The sequence below is a fragment of the Melanostigma gelatinosum genome (genome assembly GCF_949748355.1).
Source record: "Melanostigma gelatinosum genome assembly, chromosome: 18".
Taxonomy (NCBI): domain Eukaryota; kingdom Metazoa; phylum Chordata; class Actinopteri; order Perciformes; family Zoarcidae; genus Melanostigma; species Melanostigma gelatinosum.
This window is the reverse complement of record NC_136651.1, coordinates 6,257,631-6,278,765: the sequence shown is the minus strand read 5'-3', so window position 1 is coordinate 6,278,765 and position 21,135 is coordinate 6,257,631. Positions and strand designations below refer to the sequence as shown.

Genomic DNA, 21,135 nt, shown 5'->3' with positions numbered 1-21,135 from the left:
ATCATCAAACACGGAAAGATATTTGAATAGGTAACGAGTGGGTAGTTAATGATAGCACAGAGCTCTTTGTGTATTGAAGGTGATGGCCATGGAGTGACAGAGGGGGGAAAGAGAGGAGGAGGAGGAGGAGGCCACAACAGTGAAGGAGGAAATACACAGCGGTCTGGCAGGGAGCAAGGCCGAGGCAACAGAAAACGAGTACAGAAAAGAAGAGAAAGTCTAAAAGGTTTTCAGTTCTCCCCTAATTTAGTCCCCCACCCCCTCAACTCTCCCCTGAGACTGACCCACACAAACCACACAATCATCTGTTACTCTGATTCACCCAGAGATAAAGAGGAAGAGAGAGAACAAGAGCGAGAGGGGAGGGAGGGGAGAGGAAAGGAGCATTCACAAATACGGATGTCAAACTTTTCCATCTCAATGCTGCGCCACATCATTACTGCCCTCTTCACCTCCCACATGACTTCAAAAGCTGCTCAAACTCTTGACATACTGGATGCAGGATTGTTGTTCTCATAGCAGTGTGTGTGTGTGTGTGTGTGTGTGTGTGTGTGTGTGTGTGTGTGTGTGTGTGTGTACGACCTGCATTATGTGTACAGTAGAGAGAGGAAGGGTGCGTAAAAGGTGAAAGAAAAGTGAGCTCCTGTAATCCTGTCCAGTCAAGCTTATGTCAAGCTCTGTTTCTAACAGAGTTCAAATTATTGTGTTTCAAAAGCAACACGAATAAGTGTCATTGACATGCTGATTCGTTGTCACTCCAGGAGTCGTCGTCATAATGATCCTTTTTAAAGGAAATTATGAAAATGCCTCACAAAAGATGATAGTGTTTTATCAGCCATGTCCAATTTTGGTGGTTAAAAACAAACTAAAATTGCTGATTACTTTCCCTCTTTGCTGTACCAACATATACGATTTAACTAAAACGACCAACTTTCTATGAATTCTCTATTCTCCATGAAGCACTTGGTTCAGGCTACAGGGAAATATCTGGTCTTGGTTTAATACTGACAAAAATCTCACACTCTCCCGAGCACGAACTGTAATTCTTTCTCGTTTGTCACGAGCGTATTTGGAGCAGACTGGGGGCCTTTTCTCTTGGAGCAGACGGCCGTGCCTTGTGTGGTTGTGGTTTCCACTCTCTTTGTGCTTATGGCCTTCCGCTATGTTTTATTAGGCTGCTGCTTATGCTGAAATGCTGTGCTGTCTTCTGACAATAGGCTGTGGGAAAATAAGCCAAGCGTGTGCTGGATTGAAAGCTATTTAATAACCCTGCTTTCAAGTGGTTGTGTAGTCTTCTTTCACATGCTGCTGCATTGCAGCGCCTCCACTTAAGTATCATCTATAAGTACCTGGCGTTACAGACAAGTGATGCACCTCATGTTCAACTAAGCTTTGCCCCAATCTAAACACAGCCACTGTCACACATGCATCACAACCAGTCAAATTGAAGTGTCATCCGTGTTGGCATCTTGGTGGGAAAAGAAGCCGGAGTCAATTTTTCATGAAACTTACTCTGGAAATTTGCCAACTCAGGATCCAGTTGGATTAGTAAACCATGGAGGAATAATCCCCCCCCCCCCCCCCCCCCCCCCCCACAGCTGTAGTGTGAACTAAAGCGCAGAAAAAGATGCAGCATTGACAGTCAACAAGGCAATCCTATCTCTGAAGGGTCAAATATCTCATGGAAAAAAGGCAGAGGCACTCCTCCCGCAGCAGTAACATGTGAATATCTGTATTTTTGTTTTCAACTCCACAGTGCAACAGCAGTTTTGACATGATAAATAGCTATCTTGCCTGCAAAACTATGTTAACAATTGCACTGTTCCCTGATGGAACTTTGTTATACTGACCGTGTTTAACAAGCCACGGTGCATGTATTGTAGGATGCAGCCTGGCTGTTAAAATAAATACTTTTGACTGGATTTATCCCCCACAAAAAATTGAATACTGACTTAAACAATCACTGAAATGGATAAAGGTGTCATCAGTCATGCTCCTGTGCCTCTGCGACAGTTTAAGTGCTCGTCCTCGTTCATTTTTAATGAATTCATGGCTACCACACACTCATCAGTGCGTAAGTTATGAAAATTGACTTGACTTTTCCCCCGTCTCTCATGACAAACCATCATTCTGCTCCACATGTGACTTGCATGCAAGTGAGCTCTTTGACAAATATTGTCTTTCAAGAACTGGTATCGTGCTGCGTTCACTGCTCAAAAGCTCAATCGCATGATTCAATTAGTTGCTATGGTTGCTGGGAATGTGTAACTTGGAACTCATGCAGTAAATATCGTACTGAAGGCATGTTTATTGCATGATGAGTTTGTTGGACATGGTGCAATGTCACGGGTCAAGTACTGAGTATATCAGACACAGGCCTATCCATTCATTGTGCACATGCATTAAATACAAACACATATGGGCACACGCCAACGACCAACAAGCAAAGAAATAAATAAGTGATGCACCTGAATAAAGACGTACTCCATAAACCTCCAATAAAAAAATGACTTTGAATAGATATTTACTGTATGTACATACATCCACAAACTTCCAAACTATTTCTGAAGCAGAGAAAGACAATTTTATAAGCATTTTAAGCTTTACACGCACACACAGACAGTAAAAGCAAGGCTGGAGTTATACTTACTGTTAAGCATTGCATATTCTCGGGGCGATTGGTCTCGGGGGCAGCACCATGGTTTGACAGCACAGCCTCTGAAATGTAGACAAAGGAATCACGGGCTGAGACAGTGCCTTTGGTGCACATTTCTCTCTGTGCAAACGCAAAACAGTCTTCTGGATGCACACAAATAAAGTCCTCAAATAGTTCTGAGAGTCCATAAAAAGTGACTCGGAAAGATAACAACAAGCAATTAGGGCAACATTTGTCTGGAGCAGCCTTCGCTGGGCTGGAATTCAAACTTCAGAGCGCACATAAAAGGCAACACACACACACACACACACACAAAAAAAACAACGTCCAGCCGAGTGGAGGAAAATCCTCGTAAGATGCGAGGATCCGACAAAACTGCCCGAGAGAGGAGTGGAAGTGGGAACAAGTGAGAGGGAGGGAAGGAGGGAGGGGTGAAGAAGAGAAAAGGAACTCCTCTCTTACTCTATTATCCGTCACACAGGGCTCCTGGGAAGTTGCTATGGTTACAGGGACTCGCGCCTCAGTGTCCTTTTAACTATTGCTCATAAAGGCAGCATTCAGCTGTGGGCCACAATGCAGATCTCCCTCTCTCCCTCTCTTTCTTTCTACATTTCCTTCTGTTTACATAGTTGACTTAATATATAAATCTTTCCTTCTCATTTTCGTCTCTGTCTCTCAAACAGCAACCCCACTGTCCCCCCTCTAACCACTGCCTCTCCTTCTTCTGCTTGGTGCTTCTATCCTTCCTCTCATCCCTCTCTTTTCTACACTCGTCCATCACACATACCTTCATCACAATAGGGGAGAGATTTTCCCAACCCACACTGCGAAATGTCATTTTCCAAACCCTGCCAACCAAGTCAAAACAGCCCCAGCGTGAGTCAAAGAGTGCAAGTGGATAAGTACCCTTCTGTTAACCTCACAGACAGTCGCAATAATCACATTATATACACACATATCAACTAAATGTGGGACTTTGCCACGGGAGACTGGTGTTCATTTCCTTTGTTTCTTTTAAGCATGATGACAAAGGTCCACCAATCTAAACAAAGTAAAAATTGTTACCCAAATTGAGATATATATAATTTTTTTTTTTTTTACCCGATCAAAGTCGTGTTGGCGCTTGGCCCAAACCAAACCTTATCGATGTCAGATCATTTTTCAAAAAGTAATTCGTTATATTTTTGGAAGACAGATTTTAAAATCTAATTTAAAATATATATTTTGTAAAAGCTTAAAGATGCACTCCACAGCTCAGATTTAAGGTGAGCACAAAAAACGTTCCCTCTTCAGCAAATAATGCTTTCAGTCATGTATTATGAACATGAAAACAATGTTTTGTTTTTTAAATATCCCGGTTATCACCAATACGAGTACACCACTACTCTGAACTTACATCATTCTGCACAGATAAGGTCACATGTATCTCGTCTACTGAAGACAGTCTACAGGCAGAAAGGAAAATCGAGCATCTCTTAACATTTCGGACACAGTTGCTACTTTCCCCTGTAACCCTAAGCAGCAGTTTAACCCCTGAGTAAAGGGACCAATCCCATGGTTGTAGTTGCCATGGTAGGCCCATAGGTTTTAAAAGAAAAGGGAATTCATTTGTGGATCTGAAACCTCCAGGGGTCAAGCTAAAGAGACGGCTAACCTGGCTGGCATCAAGCCCAGGAGAGGACTCTTTTGTGTGGGTAGGACATCAGTAACTCTGGGCTTAAGAGCGGAGAGACACTGAGCAGCTGGCAACGAGAAACATCCAGCATGACTGACATAAAGAAAGAGGGACAATAAGAGATGGAAATAGTGGACAGTGGGAAAAGTATACACAAGAGAAATTCAGGGAATGAGAAATAAAGGAATGTACTTCGAAGAAGGGAGTAAGAAACTGAGAAGATTAAAAAAAAAAGACAGACAATGAAACTCGACGGTAAAACAACAAGAAGGGGCAGAAAATGAAGACGTGCAAAAGGCAAGAGTAAAGCACAGAAATCAAAAAGAGTCAGCCAGTCTCAGATGTGCCAGAACATTTTTAAAAAAGCCCTCGACTCTGGCCGAGTCCCTCATTGCAGCACTCGCTCACTTGACACCCAGTCCTTCTTTTCTCCTCCTGTCGCCCACGAACAAATACACACTTAATGGAGAGGGTGGAAAAGCCAAGATGGCAGGAGATTGCCTCCACTTCACCGTGTGGGCCTCTTAAGATCACCTCAAGCATCATCAATTTAGTGTTTTAACTGGTGAGAGAAAGAACTGACACATTCTATAAGGGAACTATTGCAAAAAAAGTTCAAGAACAGTAAAAGCTATACAAAATGTAAATCATTACTTCAACTTTTATCAACATCAATGATCTTCAGTATGTCAAGTTTTTTTTTTGTCAATTCAACTATGAAATATAAAACTAACTGAAATATTGTCGAAATGAATTTGAATAATATTGTATAAAAAGCATGCATCAAAAACGTAATAAAAGATCTTACTTTAAATTCAAATAAAGATACATAAAATCACGAGACTTAATATTCTGCTGATAAATCTGAATAAATATGTATGTGATAAATTAAATTAAAATAAAATTTTAGATATGCTGTGTGAGCTGAAAGTACTCCTACCATGACTATGTTTGTATCTTTTCTGAGCAGTTATGGACTCATGCCAGAGTAACAATACAAACATGTAGGCCTGTATATTGTTCAACATCACATTTGATTACTGTCTAAAAATTCACATTGACATTTGTACATTTCTTTTCGTTGTTTAACACTGGCCTCACTTTCAGGAAATAAGTTCAACTGTGTGGAACTCACATTTGTGAACATAAAAGAAAATGAGCTGCTGGTGTGTCATCCTCCGTGTACAAGCCTCCTTGTGCACAAAAACCATGTTGTCGCTGGGCAAAATAATGAATCGGGCCTGATCTCATTAATGTATTTGTTTTTTAAAGAGTGTCATTGTTAAGATGTAACAAAAGGCAATATGGCGATTCAAACTGATAACTAACTAATTTACTTTAAATGCAGCTGTAAAGAAAAGACAAACACCAACCTTTACAGGCAACATAAATGAGCCATGGTACTTAAATATAGATTAGTGTATTTATTTAAGGCAACTTATGAATTACATATATTACCTATTTATTTAGTAAAATTCCCTCAAGTATGACAAAATCAGGTACAACATATCTCAGAGTACTAACGGTCTTGGCGTGAGAATGATCTGTCACACAGAACAGCCATCATGTGCTGGGGTACATGATGAGAATATATCTGCGGAACAGAGACTCTTGAAGTGGCAGAATGGGAACATGGTCGTTCTCCGCGTGAGTGCGCTCCTTATTGGCAGTCACAGACCCTCCAGTCGTGCCCACTTCGTTCCGCCTACCTTCCACAGTGTGCCCATCGGGAAATTGATTCCAAATTACTTTTGTGTCCGTGACGACTTTAAGCCGTCGAGGTGCATTGCCTCTCGGTCTAACATGTTGGAAGTGTCCACCCACTGCAGATTAAAGACCAAGCTGTGCAGTCTGCAGAGATTTGTGTGTGTGATGCAAAGAGTTTGAGTTGTATTTCTCTTCTTGGTTGTTTGAGACTGGCTAGTCCTTTCCCCCGAACCCATTCACCACTCTAGTGGTAACCATGTCCTTGCAGTCTGCCACCAGGTCATCACCAATGATCAATGGACATTTCCAGCATATATTGAGCATTCACAGCAAATCAATGATATATCGGTTTCTGTCAACTTTTTTTTGTTTCGACGATGGTGGTTAACTGGGCGTAACGATTCGTCAAATCAGCCACAATGACTGAAAACGCCACTGTGTGTGCTCAGGGGCCTTTGAGATTTCACACATCTGTAGAATGATATGACGTTAACATATTTTCTCTGTAAATAGGCAGCTCATGCGAGACCGATTGTACTTTACAAAAGCTCTGGCAGGAGGCTCCTTGTGCCGGTTCTGGTCTCAGTCGTCTGGTTTGAGCACAGTATAAATACTTAATGACTCACTTAAATTACTTTAACAGCGATGGTCCACCCACACAAGTCTTGGTCTGATTAAACCGCATCTGAGAATTGCGTAGGCGTGGTCAGACAGCTTGACTGACATCCACCCAACTTCAACCCGACGTCAAATTAGTGTGAGACAAATCCAAATGCACAGTTCAGTGTTTTTCTTGTTATGTTTTTGTCGTTCGTTTTACTTTTCTTCTTTTTAAAGGCAGGGTTGGTCATCTTCTTAAAAAACATTTTTGATATTTTTGTTGAAATTGTTTACATTCTTTTTACATCCTGAAAGCCGTCAATGAATCAAATGCTCTGTCAAAACAATCTTTTATCTGTGGCCGTCGCAGGACTGTAAAAAGCCTGTCCAATCATTTAATTCAGCCCAAATGTAATGATTTGACAGGCTACCTGTCTATGGATCTGCCTGCATGTGCACTCATTGCTCTTCAACGGAGTCTTCCACAAGCTGCTATCTTAACAGCTGTGAGCACTAACAATATCCATGTTTGCAGCGGTTAGAATCAAAATTTGGGGGGAGTGGCATTGGAGGGAGGCCTGAAGGGATAGACTGTCAGTGGTGCCGACTTGGCGACTTTCTTGCTTTTGGAGGTCGTGCTGCTAGCTAAGAGTTGCCAACACTGGGCTGGGTTTTTCGGTGTGATATTTTTCAAATTCTAGCGTGCTCTTTCTAGTGCCTCAAGATTACCCTAGCTTTAAGTTGTTTACGATGGTTTGAATCAATTGAACTCCCTGACTGTGATTGTCATCCATTCAAAAATGACTACCTTTTCAAACGCTGAAACTATTTGATTGTTGTTACTTCTGTGACAGAAGATAAAGACAGAAGATGTAAAATCTGCAGCGATGCCAAGGGAGGAGAAAGAAAGGCAACACAATAGCACAGAGCTGAGAGTGTAAGCTATTGGGTCAAATGCTTCACGTCAGATCAAGTGGATGTAAGCACAAGCCACAGGCATCGGATGCTATCCACTATTTAACCAGAGAAACCTAACAGTATAAAAACAGCCCCATCCACATCTACGTCCATTTCCAATCCCTTCCATATCAGTTAATCACATGGTGTTTATTTTAATCTGCTGATTTAAAGGCTCGCCATCTGGAAGAGCCTGGCAGTGTTTATGTGTGTGTGTGTGTGTGTGTGTGTGTGTGTGTGTGTGTGTGTGTGTGTGTGTGTGTGTGTGTGTGTGTGTGTGTGTGTGTGTGTGTGTGTGTGTGTGTACAGTACGTCTGGACTATATCAATCTATGATGAAAATTGAAACAAGTGTGCGTACAATGCAGATGACACACTTTTTAAAGGCACAAGCCCAATGGGTGCTCTGCTATTTTTGCTTTCACGCATATACAGACCATCTGACCCACATTGTAAGCCTGTTGGAGGGAGATGCATTAGCCATGGTCAGAAACGCACACACGTACATGTCACCGTGGGTCAGTGGTCTCCGCAGAGCTAAGAGTTCTTCAAAAGTTTTTTTTTCTTTCTTCAAGAACAAATGCAGAGACGTAAAAAAATATATATATATAAAGTGCATGTGCTTGTGCATGCACCATGACCAACTCCACTAATAAAGAGAAAGGTCTGTTTTTTTTATCTCCACTGATATGTGATTAATCAAATACACAACATTTCTTCATGCTGCTTCAACTATTCGATGCAATTGGGGGGAAAAACAGTGAACAATTGGAACGCTGCCGGGAAGGTCGTGCAAAATAACCTGTTTCAGATCAAATGTGTATTTACATGTAAATAAAATAAATTTAAATGCATGTAAGAATAAAATGTGGATTGTGTGGTCTCAAACCGGGCACCATTTTAAAATTAAAACGGTGAAAATTAAACAATAAGAATGTGTCATATGTAAAAAAAAAATCTATATATTTTTTTGTTGGATATTACAATAAATCCTAATGAGAACACATTGAATCTGTATCATACAGTGAAAATAAAGCATGTTGATGTATCTATTCAACATCAATATTCCTTACTGAACACATATCAACAAAACAGATTTACTATCCCCAAGAGAGTCAGTGAGTCAGCATTCAGTCCTAAATATTTGAACTAAAATACTGATCAGTTTGACAATTTCCTCTCCATCACTATTTTAACAATCTACACATTGACCACATAAGTGTACCAGCTGTACATGTCTGAGTCAGCGTATAACACCATCCATATATTCTGTATTGTTCGTATTACTACTGGCAGAACAATACTTGGATGCGTCCATTTTAACTGTAGATTAGGAGAGGCTGCTACCACTGCATAATACAAAAATGTGTTCTGACAATCAACACTAATTGGCCTGTCACTCCTTATCTCAGATATATTGTTTGGCTGCCACTCATGCCTCTCAACTCATGTTAAGCCAAGTTAAGATGGCAGCCTTTTTTGTTGTCTAACTGCATTGTAATTAGCTGTCAGAGCTCAGCAGGCTGTGTTATGGAAGCAGAGTCTGAAACATGCAAGAGGAAAGTCTGTCCGGCTCGACTCGTAACAACCTGATATTTAGAGTTCATTTCTCTGTGCTCCGCAGTTGTGATTTATTTATTAAAAGTATATTTCCTTTTAATTGTACCTGCTATGGCAAAAATAAATTTAATGGATCTGTAGATGCATTTCAATCTAGGCTGTTAATATTTGGCACATTCCAATTTCAATCAAATTGTTGTCTTTCTAAATACTGAATGTCTAAAGCCAGTCATTAGGTCAGGATGATGCTCCGCCGTGTGCTGATAGCTTCCCAGCCCAGCATTAGTCTGCCCCGAGGGGTTTCTGGCCTGGCGCTGAACTCAGGTCGCTGAGTGAGCGCTTAGTCAGAAACACGGATCCAAATAGTGCACCTAAATCTAGCAGACCACGAAAAGACTTCTTCCAACAGATGTTTGCTTGTAAAGTTAGACTTTTGTTCAGAGTGGAAATCATATTACATTGTAGGATTTGGCAATTTGACTGTTTACATTCACTGACATTTTTCTGGACAGTTGTGACTTCAGCCTGGTTTGTCAAAATGACATGAAAAGGAAATCCGATCTGACAACCAACTACAGCTCCTCCGTAGCACCAAATGAGCTGAAACTAAAAATTCAGCTTCACCAAAATACGATATTCAACCTTTACCGTCTGCAAAGGAATACACAGGTTATTGTACTTTTAGGAGAGAAATTAAAACTTAACTTTCAACTCACTTAGAAAGTACAGATTGCAGATCCAAAGCATTACAAGAACATGGTGAGCCTGCCAAGCTCTCAGTATGCTTCTCCTCAGAGTGAGAGAGAGTGAGAGAGAGTGAGAGTGAGAATTGGGGACGGCTATAGGCTGGTAGCTGGTGATAGTTGACGTTGACTGATGACTCACAGATAAATGACAAAGATGCCAAATTACTAAAAAATAAACGGTGACGTCTGACAGAATGTCTGGGAGTGAATAAACAATATTTCAAGAAGGCGAGCGTGAAATTGAAACGACAAACGGTAAAAGGCTCAAGGATATTCACAAACACATGGATAATCACTGTGAAGGAGACACACAAACTAAAGAGGGACAGACATACAGGGACACAAAGAGAGAGAGAGAGAGAGAGAGAGAGAGAGAGAGAGAGAGAGAGAGAGAGAGAGAGAGAGAGAGAGAGAGAGAGAGAGAGAGAGTTGTATTGTAATGAATGGGATTTTAGTCATTTCAGTTCGTGCAGTTCATCGTGCAGCAGTGCCTCCGTGGCCTACATTCTGCCAGCTGGCAACAACCAAGTGCATGCATGAGTATGCACCCCCACTCTCACACACACACAGACAGACACATGGATTCGATGAGACAGTAGTGGGGCAGTATTTCCACTGGGAAAGATGAAAACATTTTACATCCATTAAAACAACTAAGCACGCTGTTTTTTTGTTTCCTTTTCTTTTTCTGCCATAAAATCTGATGAAATTAACTTTCTGCACAGCAACATGCGACTGCAATTACTACACTTGTGTTAAAGTTTAGAAAGCCCGTCAGCCCCCAGCTAAAAGAACCACTTGTATAACCCTTAAGTGTAAGTCAGGATCCCATCATGCGAGCCTTGTAATGGTTTCCTGCTGGCTGAGTCTTGAGTCCAATCTGATACCCCTGTCCCACTTCCATCCACAGAAGCATAAAACTCATTTTAAAGTTGCATGAAGCAGATTAGCCTAGTTCAGCCAAGCGGTGTAAAGTGGAATGGGTAAGCTGACGTCTCATGATATAATTGTCATTCTCATAACCCAGAATGGAACTGTGTGAATAAGCAATGGAAAGTTGATCTGCTGTACTGGGAAGGAACAGGGCTGTGGTTGTGTGCGTGTCACTGTGTGCTGAGGTGAAGGGTTTGTGCACAGGTGTGAACAAAGAGTCGGGCCGTGCTGTAAGTAATCTACAGAATTGGTAAACTGCTGAAGGGGTCTTCCATTGAAAGCAAGTGTGAAAAATTCTGCTCAGCGCGAGAAAAATACTCCGAAATTGACAGATTAACAGCAAACGCAGAGTGTAACAATGAGATGAAAATGAATATCAGCAATAATTAGGAGGACAAAGAAGAAAAGCAACGATGGAAGAAGATGAGGAAGAAGAAATGAGCAGCACGAGGAAAAAAGACAATGAAGAGGCGGAGGTAGAGAGTCACACGTTCAAACAACATCCGCAAAAAAAAAAGAAAATTCACGTTGCAAATTTGCTTCATGCAACTTCCAAAGCACACTCATGTGCAGTGAGTACAGTCAAGTATGAGAACACAAACATGGTACTCACCTAGTCTAGGCTGCCCTTATGGCCGGCACACAGTAGCATAACTCCAACACACAAACACCACCACCACCTCCTCCATCAACGTGAAACTACGAGTGAGAGCAAACATCAGTAGGAAGAGAAGGAGCACTCCGAAGGTGGAGAGAAGAAAAAATAGATTTCCAAACAACTGTGTCTGTGTGTGTGTGTGTGAGGGTGTGTGTGTGTGTGTGAGTTAAGTGGGTGTGTGTCTGTGTGTGAGGGGAGATCCAGTCCAGCAGCGACCGGTGTGAGAGCGCTCCGTCTCTCTCGCTTTCTCTCTGGCGACTGTGACGCGTCAGGGTTTGGTCCAGACCCCTCCTTCCCTACCACTCTGTCTTTCCCTCATTCGCTCTCCCAGACCCTCTCTCTTTCCCTCTCTTAATCCCTCGCTTCCACAGCCGCCCCACCTCCAGACCCAGAGACTGATGAAGACTTAGTGCCGCGGGCCTGGCACACACAAACATGTGACAATATGGATACGGCAAGTTGACTTGTGTTCTTACAGTTGCCATTTTTGGATTTGTTTGACCATCACATATTGCTGATTTGCCATTAGACTACAAGACTACATTTTCCCTTTTAATGCAATATTTTATACTGTTATATTTATGTTCATCACAAGTCTACTTAACTTCATCAGGGCTGGGTATCATTTAAAAAAAGATGTGATGATATGATACCAGAGTATCACCACTGGTACCAAAACAATACATTTTTTAAACTTGTGTTTCGTGCACTAAAGTATGAGTGCTTAATATATCAGTGTTAAATAAAGAATGTTTCAATCAAATATGGCTCATAGATAGAAAAGTTGACTGATTTAAATGAGGAAATATTTAACAGAAACAATCAGCAAACAGGCCTAAGAATCTTACCAAGCATTCAAAGCCAACTTTCAATCAAACCAATATTTCCATATTCATTACAGCGGACACATTTTATTTAAGTTCAGCTTAAGTCAGTGTTCCCATCTGATTCATTGGTAATATTTAATGATTAAGTTAACTTACCAGGAGAGTTGTTGTAGTTGTGTTGTGTGGGCACTTTAAGGTGCTTCGTCCTCCCTAGCTCTTCCCCAAGAAGGTAGTACCATCCTTGAACCTCCTGCAGCACACATACAAAGAGTGACAGTGTGTGTGTGTGTGTGTGTGTGTGTGTGTGTGTGTGTGTGTGTGTGTGTCAAACGCATGCACGAGGGTGCCTGACTTCAAGCTTGGGGATTCAATTTAATGAGAGCTAAATTTATAATGAAATTCTCTATGTGAGCATAAACATGTACAGAAACACACACACACACACACACACACACACACACACACACACACACACACAAAGACACAAACTGAATTTGCTTGCTCCTCCAGGGATGCAAACCCTGAACATACACACACTCAACACTCACAATGCTTTAGCTTATTCCAGCAGCTGATGCCTCCACTTCTGCCCTGTGAGCCAGATGGTGTGTGTGTGTGTGTGTGTGTGTGTGTGTGTGTGTGTGTGTGTGTGTGTGTGTGTGTGTGTGTGTGTGTGTGTGTGTGTGTATTCGCAACTACTGTACCGTACGTGTGTTACATAAAGTCATGTAGAGGGGGGTCTGATTTGTAATCCTGATGATTTGAGTACGGTGTTGCAAACAGGATAACACTGTTTTAAGCTCGTTTTTTTACTCTGTGTCACACATTTATTAAAGCACACACTAACACACACACACACACACACACACACACACACACAGAGAGCAAGCCTCCTCTTTTGTACTACATAATGTGATGCCATGGACAGTGACAATAATCTCCGTTTTGAAAGCATCTTATCTGAGTGGACAGATTTCTGCGGGCTGTGGGACAAGGGGGGAGGACGGGCGGGGGACTTGTATAGAAGATGGGGGAGGGGAGGACATATGTCCTGAAAGTCAGGGATGGATTTACGCCATCGTTCAATATTACTGTGCACATGTGACAAAGAGGGGAAGAGTGGTACAAAGGCAGCTGTGCATCAGGAGGGAGACAGAGATGAAAAGAGAAAGCAGGAGATGAGAGAGAGAGATGTAAAAAGCACAAAGTGGCAAAAAGGATGCAAACAAATTACAAGATGTGACAAGCGCGCAGAGTAGGTAACAAAAAGAAGCAGAAAGCTCCAAATGCCTCTGAAATAAAAGAACACATTGGAGAGAAACAGGAAGGGATGGGTTTGAAAGAAGGGCTGAATAAAAATAAAAAAACTGAAAAGCAGAACAGATGTGGAGGAGAGAAATAACTCCCTGTGACTCTAAGGTAAATCTCCCTCATTAGCATATTAAGCAAATAAAATATTCATTGAGATAAATAGAGGAAGGAAGCCATAAGCCTGATGAAACTAATTTCTTGTGGTTGTTTGTTTTCCTCATCGCTAATTGAAACTACAAAGAAACACTTACTGTGGTGGTGAGAGAGAACAATTTGCGTTGTGTTCATTTCATTTCTAAACACCAGATTAAGAGTCGTATCTCGACTTCTCAGCCATCATGAGAAAAAACAACAAGACAAGCTTAAAGCTCATAAGTTAAATAGTAAAAACGATGATTTTAACACAAGAAGCACAAGAACTTTTGCTTTAGATAGCTTCGTTTTTTCTGCAGTGATTTGAACCCTTCATACATTCTATTTCACAAAAAGCCCTAATTGTAGGGTTCTTGGGGCAGAATGCTGATGAGTGCAATAACTGACAAGTACAGAAACAGACAATTGGAGAGGTTTTCTCAACTGTGCTGTAACCACAATGAGCATAAAGGTTTCCTTCCTCTAAATCCACCATGTGGCCTTAAAATACCCACAGATGCATGCAGAATGATGTAATAACACATAAATGATCAAGTGCTGAGGCATTACATACCGCACATTTGCAGCGGTTAACCGCTAAAACGTGGGTTTTCTTTTTTAAACTGTGAATATGTGGTCGACTGCGAGAAGAAAACTTGCACATGTGGAAAGGCAGTGGAAAAAAAAGTTGGCTAAATTGGAGTTAATAATTAAATAGAGACAGGAAAGAGCTAAGAAAAGCAGCTGTGGGGATGAACTGCTCGTGGAGGAGAACCTATTCTGAGCCAAGGAGCAGCGCTGAACTCTTGGACCTCACATTCGTCTGCTCTCACCTGGGACAGCTTGGGAAGAAAGACGAAGTGTTCTTCTATATTATGATTTAGGTGTGTGGGAGGAAGTGGCGTCACCCATTGTGTGTCCTGTCTAGGGTCCACCACTTTGTTCCTGACTGAAATATCTTGACACCTATCGGATGCAATTTTGTTCAGACTTTCATGTCCACCTCGGGATTAATTGTAATCACTTTGATGATCCCTTAACTTTTAATCTGGCGGCACCATTGGGTCAAAAGTAATGACAAAGTACAGCCCCCACAGCGCTAACATAGCCGTAGACTCATACTCTTGTTTTAGCGTCTGTGAGCCGACAGTATGTGTTATGAGAACATGATGTGCTGTGTGTTTGACAGCTCAAACACAGGCTGACAAAAGGACTTCGAGCTTTCTTCTCTTGTCATAGAAAAATACAAAGTGGGTCTTGTTGCCATTGCAGTGGTATCAAACGTTCTCCGCAGATAACATTTTCTAGTAAGATGCACTACGGGTTCATAATTTCCACATATAATACATTGCTTTCATGGAAAGATTAGCTTTAATTTGGTGAAAGATTTACAGTATGTGATGTTTAATTACAAAATTCTCAATGTGCAACATCATTTAATCAACATACTGAATTTTTGCACTTGCATTGTAATTTTAAAAAATCCAATCATGTCTCCTCATGTCAGTAAAAGAAAGACATGAGATTCAGTGAGACTTAAATAAGGAATGCATGTGTGCACAGAAAGAGAGAAAGTTGCAAAGGGAGCTGTGTATATTGTTTACAGAAGGTCTTTATAATTGCAATCTCTGTGTCTAAACTTACCTTGCCTGGGTCCATAAGGGAGCGCACACCAAAGCTCATGCAACCCAGCAGCTCACTCATCCTGTTGATACACAGCGAGAGAGAGAGGCAACACAGAGAATAAATAAGTAGGATAAGAAAAATCAATTAATACCCCGAAGTAAAGCCGGTGTGTCTTCTAACTCAGCTCTGACATCTGAAATGTGTTTTCTTTTATTCTCTAAAACAGTTAAACCCCCACAGCCCACACAATAAACACAAAAAAATCAATGTGATGCTTATTATAGTGTTTTTCATCTCAGCGTCACATTTTTCAAACATAAAAGTGTCCCACAGTGCCGTATAGACTTATTTATTACAAAAAGGGTTGATCCCCTGGGTGAAATCTCTGTGGTTGGAGGCAAAGTAAAACATAATGAAGGAAGACGAGACAACAACAAAAAGTTTAAAGGAGTAAAATGTGATACTTGGGAAAGATATTTCATGAATGTGTCGACATATAGTGACGTGGCACAAATATATTATCAGAGTTAGAGCAGAGTTATGGGAGTCTGAGCGTGTTGGTGGCCGAGGGGGGTTGGGATGTTTAATTATGCATCGATGAGACGGGACTAATGCAGCTGCTCATTCTGTTTTTGAGGGCAAACTTGCCGTCAGCACAAATGAACTCCTGAAATGTTTCCTGGCTCTGCTCAGTTGAGTGACCCAGTGACCGAAAGAGCTCAGCCGCATCGACAGAATGCCGCGAAGACGATATTGAGTTGATAAAAGCTTGCTGTGTACCAGACTTTCCAGCTAGCGCTTCTGTGAAGCTGTGGCAGAGTGCCACTTCGAGTTACAGCATGCTAATGGCTTTCAATGGCAAAGTCAACATGCTGATGCTAAGCAGGTACAATGATTTGAATGTTCACATTGTACAGTAGCATGATAGCATGAGAATTATCACTAAACATGATGTAAAGATGAGACTGATGGCAATGTCAGTAGTTCGTCATAAATTAAAGTCTTGGATCGGCGCTGGATTAAAGTAAAGCAGTGGTCGTTGCATACACACCTGGCGGAGATCTGCGCTCTGAGTGCACCGTTCTAGTTTGCATTGAAGATGCACACATTTGTTTTCCTGCTTTTCTTTCCCGTCACTCCCTTTGCTCTCAGAGGTAGCAGCTTCAGAGTTTACAAATGAGACAGGGATACATAATTCTCGATTCAATCCATGGTTACGTGTGAAAAGGCTCTGCTGGGATTTTAAGTAGTGCGCTAAATACATCTAAATGCAACATGGCATTGGTTCTGAGCGATTCTGCACAAAGAAAACGGAAGCATGTCAGAGTCGTTAATCTTGTAGTTAATTTATAGCTATTACCAGAAGAAGGGCAGCATGACCACTGCTTTAAATAAATCAAGTTATTAGGAAAGCTATACTTGGACTCTTATCTGCGTAATGAAGGGACAAAACCAACATTCAAATGAACAGGCACACTGCAGAAGAATAATCCTTCACCAAAGGTGTATTACTTTTGGAAACATTTGTTCTTACCGGCTTTTCCCATTTAATACCAAGCGACATTTTCTGTCAACGAGGCTTAATTGCTTTCCAAAGACGAGTAAATCACTCTTAATCTGTGTCCCAGAAACTGTCCCAAAAAGGTCTTTATCTTTAAAATCCTTCCGTGATCTTAACTCAACCACTTCACGTAAACCTGCCCCCGTATACTTCTCATCTGTATACATCCTTTCCAATACATGCTGTATGTGATAGTTTGTTTTTATTCAACTGAAAACAGCAAGAATCATTCAAAGACGATAAAGGGGAGCACAGTGTTCTATGTTCAGGGCAGAGAGCTTTGAACCATACAAAGCATGTCTAAAACAGTGTGTGTCATTATTTCTAGCACAGAGCGATGCTTTTCATCATCTGTCCTCTCAATAAAACACAAGACATCTGTGACTCATTCAACCACTCCATCCTCAGCAATGACCCTTCAGCTCAAGTCTGGTGAAGCAGGGAGGCGAGAGAAACACAGTCACCCTGCCTCATTCAGAAACACATGCACACACACACACACACACACACACAGAGCCAAACCCACAGAGGTATGCAGCAGCAGCAATTATAAAATGGTGTTTTACTGTTCTAGTGGGCAGCTTTAGCTTCTTAAAATCTAACATTTAAAATAGGAGTTTAAATGGAAAAGAAAAATCCAAATGAATTGTCTTCATTATGACTATCATCATCACCCTCACCAACATCATCATCAACATTCCCAGCAGGTACCTTGTTGTGGAGTCAGAGTTCCACATTGTGAAGAGCAGTCTCTTATGAAGGTCCGCCTTACTGAAAACACAAGGAACAAACTGTGATATTCACTGAGAGTATATTTGTGACGAGCTAAGAAGTGAATCTTTGCACAAAAATTAGTTTGGAGTCAACAAAACTTGAAAAGCCCAGAGAGAATCAAAAGCAGTTCATGTATAATGTTATCCGTCCTTCAGATAACGTTCGGGTGTTATTGTGGAGGATACAAGAAATCTGAACGAAGCAAAACTGCCTTCCACTAAGGGCTCAACTGAGTCGTCAATGAAACAACACCAAAATATATTCATTTTGAACAAATCTGGAAATAGTTTGCGACATTGTACTACATTTTCAATGAATGTATGAATCGATTGCTTACAAGTAAAAGGTCTGTAAGAAGATGGGGTTCCTACAGCGAGGGACCATCTGAGTCTTCTGTCTGTCGCTCGGGTCACTGTCTGGGCACATGCCAATCTGAGGAGGACAGCAAAACAAAAGTACACACAATCTAGTCTCCACAGTTCCAAAAAGTTATTTTATTTTTATACATAGAATTCTTTGCAGTTGTACATACCTTAACGTAAAAGTCACACGACCCCTTGCACTCCTCCACAAAGCCCCTAGCCTCCAAAACTGCGAACACATACAAATATCACTGAATAAATTATGACTTTGTAGTCACATTAATTATGTATAAGCACATCTCATTTTCAGGCGCTGGGTTAAAAATGTGCCCACGGCTCTGCTCCACGTGAAGCTCAGAGTGGCTCAGATTGTTTGTGGCGTACAATATTTCCGAATGGACTCCCTATCGCCACAAAACACACTCTGGTTTGCTCATGTAGACAATGTGTGCATGTGTTATGAGTCCAGACGGTGTAATATTTGGAAGCACATTTGGCATATGCACTGGGCAAGCTGCTTTTGGTTGAGGGAAAAATGGGCTGCCATGATTAATACGGCTTGTGTCACGACTCACGAAATGCAGGCAGAGTGGAAGAGTTTAATGATATTGATACTGGCAAAATAAAAGTATATATAGACTTATGGGCAGGTACAGGTTCAGGTACAACTGCAGCGCTGATGAAGAGAGTGGGAACAGGTGAGCAGGTGGGTAGAGAAGGTCAGGTGACTGGGACTGGAGGGAAAAGGGTTCATTGCAGGGCAGGAGGGAGTGGCAGGAGAAAAAGTCAGAGGGCATCAGGTGGACAGGAAGAGAACGGCAGTGGATACGTTCGAGGGACAGAGAGGCAGAATGTGACAGCTTGCCTGATTCACATGAACTCAGCCGTAGTTTTGTTTCTAGATTGAGGTATGTGCAGGAAGAATAGGAGGATGTCTGACTGCTGAAATAACAAGCGGTGGAAATGATTTGTAAGAAGCCATTACGTATTTCCAATGACTGAGAACACAAAAGGGAAATCACCATCACTTTATAGAAAATAGCTGCTCAAGTTGTGCGAGTAAGTCAACATTTGATGCACTTTTTCTCTGCCTTCATCATTGCCAGCAAAGCCACTTCATAGCGGGCACATTATCCTGTGCCAAAGCACAGCAGCCAATGAGATTCCATCCTGATAGTGTTTGCTTCGGAAAAATGAGAATGCAGGACAGGGCTTAGCAAGCTTCCACATGAGGCTCAAAAACCACATGAACAAAGAGACGTGAGGCTATATGAAGACCAACGTTTTGGTCTTAGGATATTTCAAGATAAAACTAAAATATAGAGATATAATCCCTATTTTCATAGATCTTTGATAACACAAATGTACAATTGCGGACACTGCATGAAATACACACAGAGCTTCAAGTGCACTTTGACTCTAAGTCTATGATCAAGCATTATTTATGGTGACAGAACATGGATGAATCATAAATAGTTCGTTAGTTGCACTAATATTTCATGTATATACGTAAACAGCATACACTGTCCCTGAAACTAAAAATATTTCAGTCATTTTGAGGACGTAGTTTGTGATGTTGTCATACCGAGTTATGTAATCTTAAAAAAAAAGCATCCGGTTTGGCATGTGATGAGTAAATGGCCCTTCACTCAGAGAAATGACAGGAGCACAAAAGACCTGGGAGAGGAGATGGAGAAGGCTTTGGTTGCTGGGAGACCAAAATAAACCACCACTTTTCCTTCTCTCATTGATGGCCGGTTGTCGTGATTTGACAGGTGATCTGCACTGTGCCATTTAATATTTTACTTTATATGTTGCAAATCATATGTACTGTACAAATGAAGCCGCACCAGCCACCGGCAGGCACAGACTGTATACTTCATTAAGATGAACAGGGTATAAAGTGTCTCTCCACAGCAGCGTCTCTCTTCATGAACAGCCTTCAAAAGAACTTACCGCTAACAACAAGTACCTCATGCTCCTGGATGATTGACAGCTTCAGCTGACCTATTGAATAAGAGAAAGGGGAAGGTTATGACGGGGTGACAGGTACCTATGTTGAACATAATAGCTCCAGAGGGTTTAGCACAAAGACTGATTTTACGATTTAAAGACCCTGCACAGCCAGCCAGGCTAGCGGTTCCCCCCTGCTTTCAATCATTGTGCTAAGCTAAGATAGCCATCTCCTGGCTGTAGCTTCATATTTGACAGAAAAGCGTCAAACGAATCCTTTATCACATTTGACAGCAGGGCATTAGTGTGAAATCAGCTTTGAAATTATTCTGACAACATTTAGTTTCACTTTCAAAAATCGAAACGACAAAATAGCTCGTGGATCCTCACACGATGTTGAACTCGACAATATTAAGAGAACTGGCAGCCGAGGAAGTACGACCGAACAGCTTTCAAAGTGCAACTAAAAAAAGGTCACGCAGCCTCTAAGGGCCAGCAGCGTGTGTGTGTGTGTGTGTGTGTGTGTGTGTGTGTTCAGCATGTTGTGGTCTGTTCACGCTGTAACATTGTGTCATCTCCCATCTGAGGACCAGAGCCCAATACCATACATACATTTTTTTTAATTTTTGGTTTAACTTACTTGTTTTGGGGTTACGGTGTGTGTGTGTGTGTGTGTGTGTGTGTGTGTGTGTGTGTGTGTGTGCGTGTGTGCGTGTGTGTGTGTCTTTGTCCACTGTCTATCATCTGTCACTCCTCTCCCTCACTCACACTTTGTCTCCCCGTTTCTGTCTCTCTCTCTCTCCTCTCCTGCGAGTCTCCTTAGCGCCGCCAACGGCTCTAGGAGACTCGTCAGCCATGTTGACACGGCCACTGCTAACATTGGCTTTGTGCTATCCTAAATGAATCCTGCTCATAAGAGCACAGTCCAAAGCGAAAATGTGGGAGCTTCGTTGCGTGATAACGCTGCTGGCACTTCAGAGCTTGGGTACAAGGGATGTTTGTCGTTCCCACACTGGACTTGGCATGGTTTTGTGCTGCTGGCCAGCACAGAAGAATAAAGTGAGAAAACGGATATCTTCCTGGTGCTTCTGAACCTTA

General features: G+C 41.7%; 1 protein-coding gene across 1 annotated transcript in view; it reads right to left on the bottom strand.

Moving 5' to 3' along the window:
* The window catches only part of rgs3a (regulator of G protein signaling 3a), a gene marked incomplete at its 5' end in the record, with an annotated part of 114,820 nt that overhangs the window by 88,903 nt on the left and 4,782 nt on the right, over window positions 1–21,135 (bottom strand). The window contains 7 exons of the mRNA XM_079288894.1: window positions 2,651–2,718; window positions 12,475–12,568; window positions 15,406–15,466; window positions 17,660–17,719; window positions 18,060–18,154; window positions 18,255–18,313; window positions 20,041–20,091. Of these exons, the coding sequence (XP_079145020.1) occupies window positions 2,651–2,718; window positions 12,475–12,568; window positions 15,406–15,466; window positions 17,660–17,719; window positions 18,060–18,154; window positions 18,255–18,313; window positions 20,041–20,091 (488 nt within the window). The remainder of the gene's footprint in view (window positions 1–2,650; window positions 2,719–12,474; window positions 12,569–15,405; window positions 15,467–17,659; window positions 17,720–18,059; window positions 18,155–18,254; window positions 18,314–20,040; window positions 20,092–21,135) is intronic.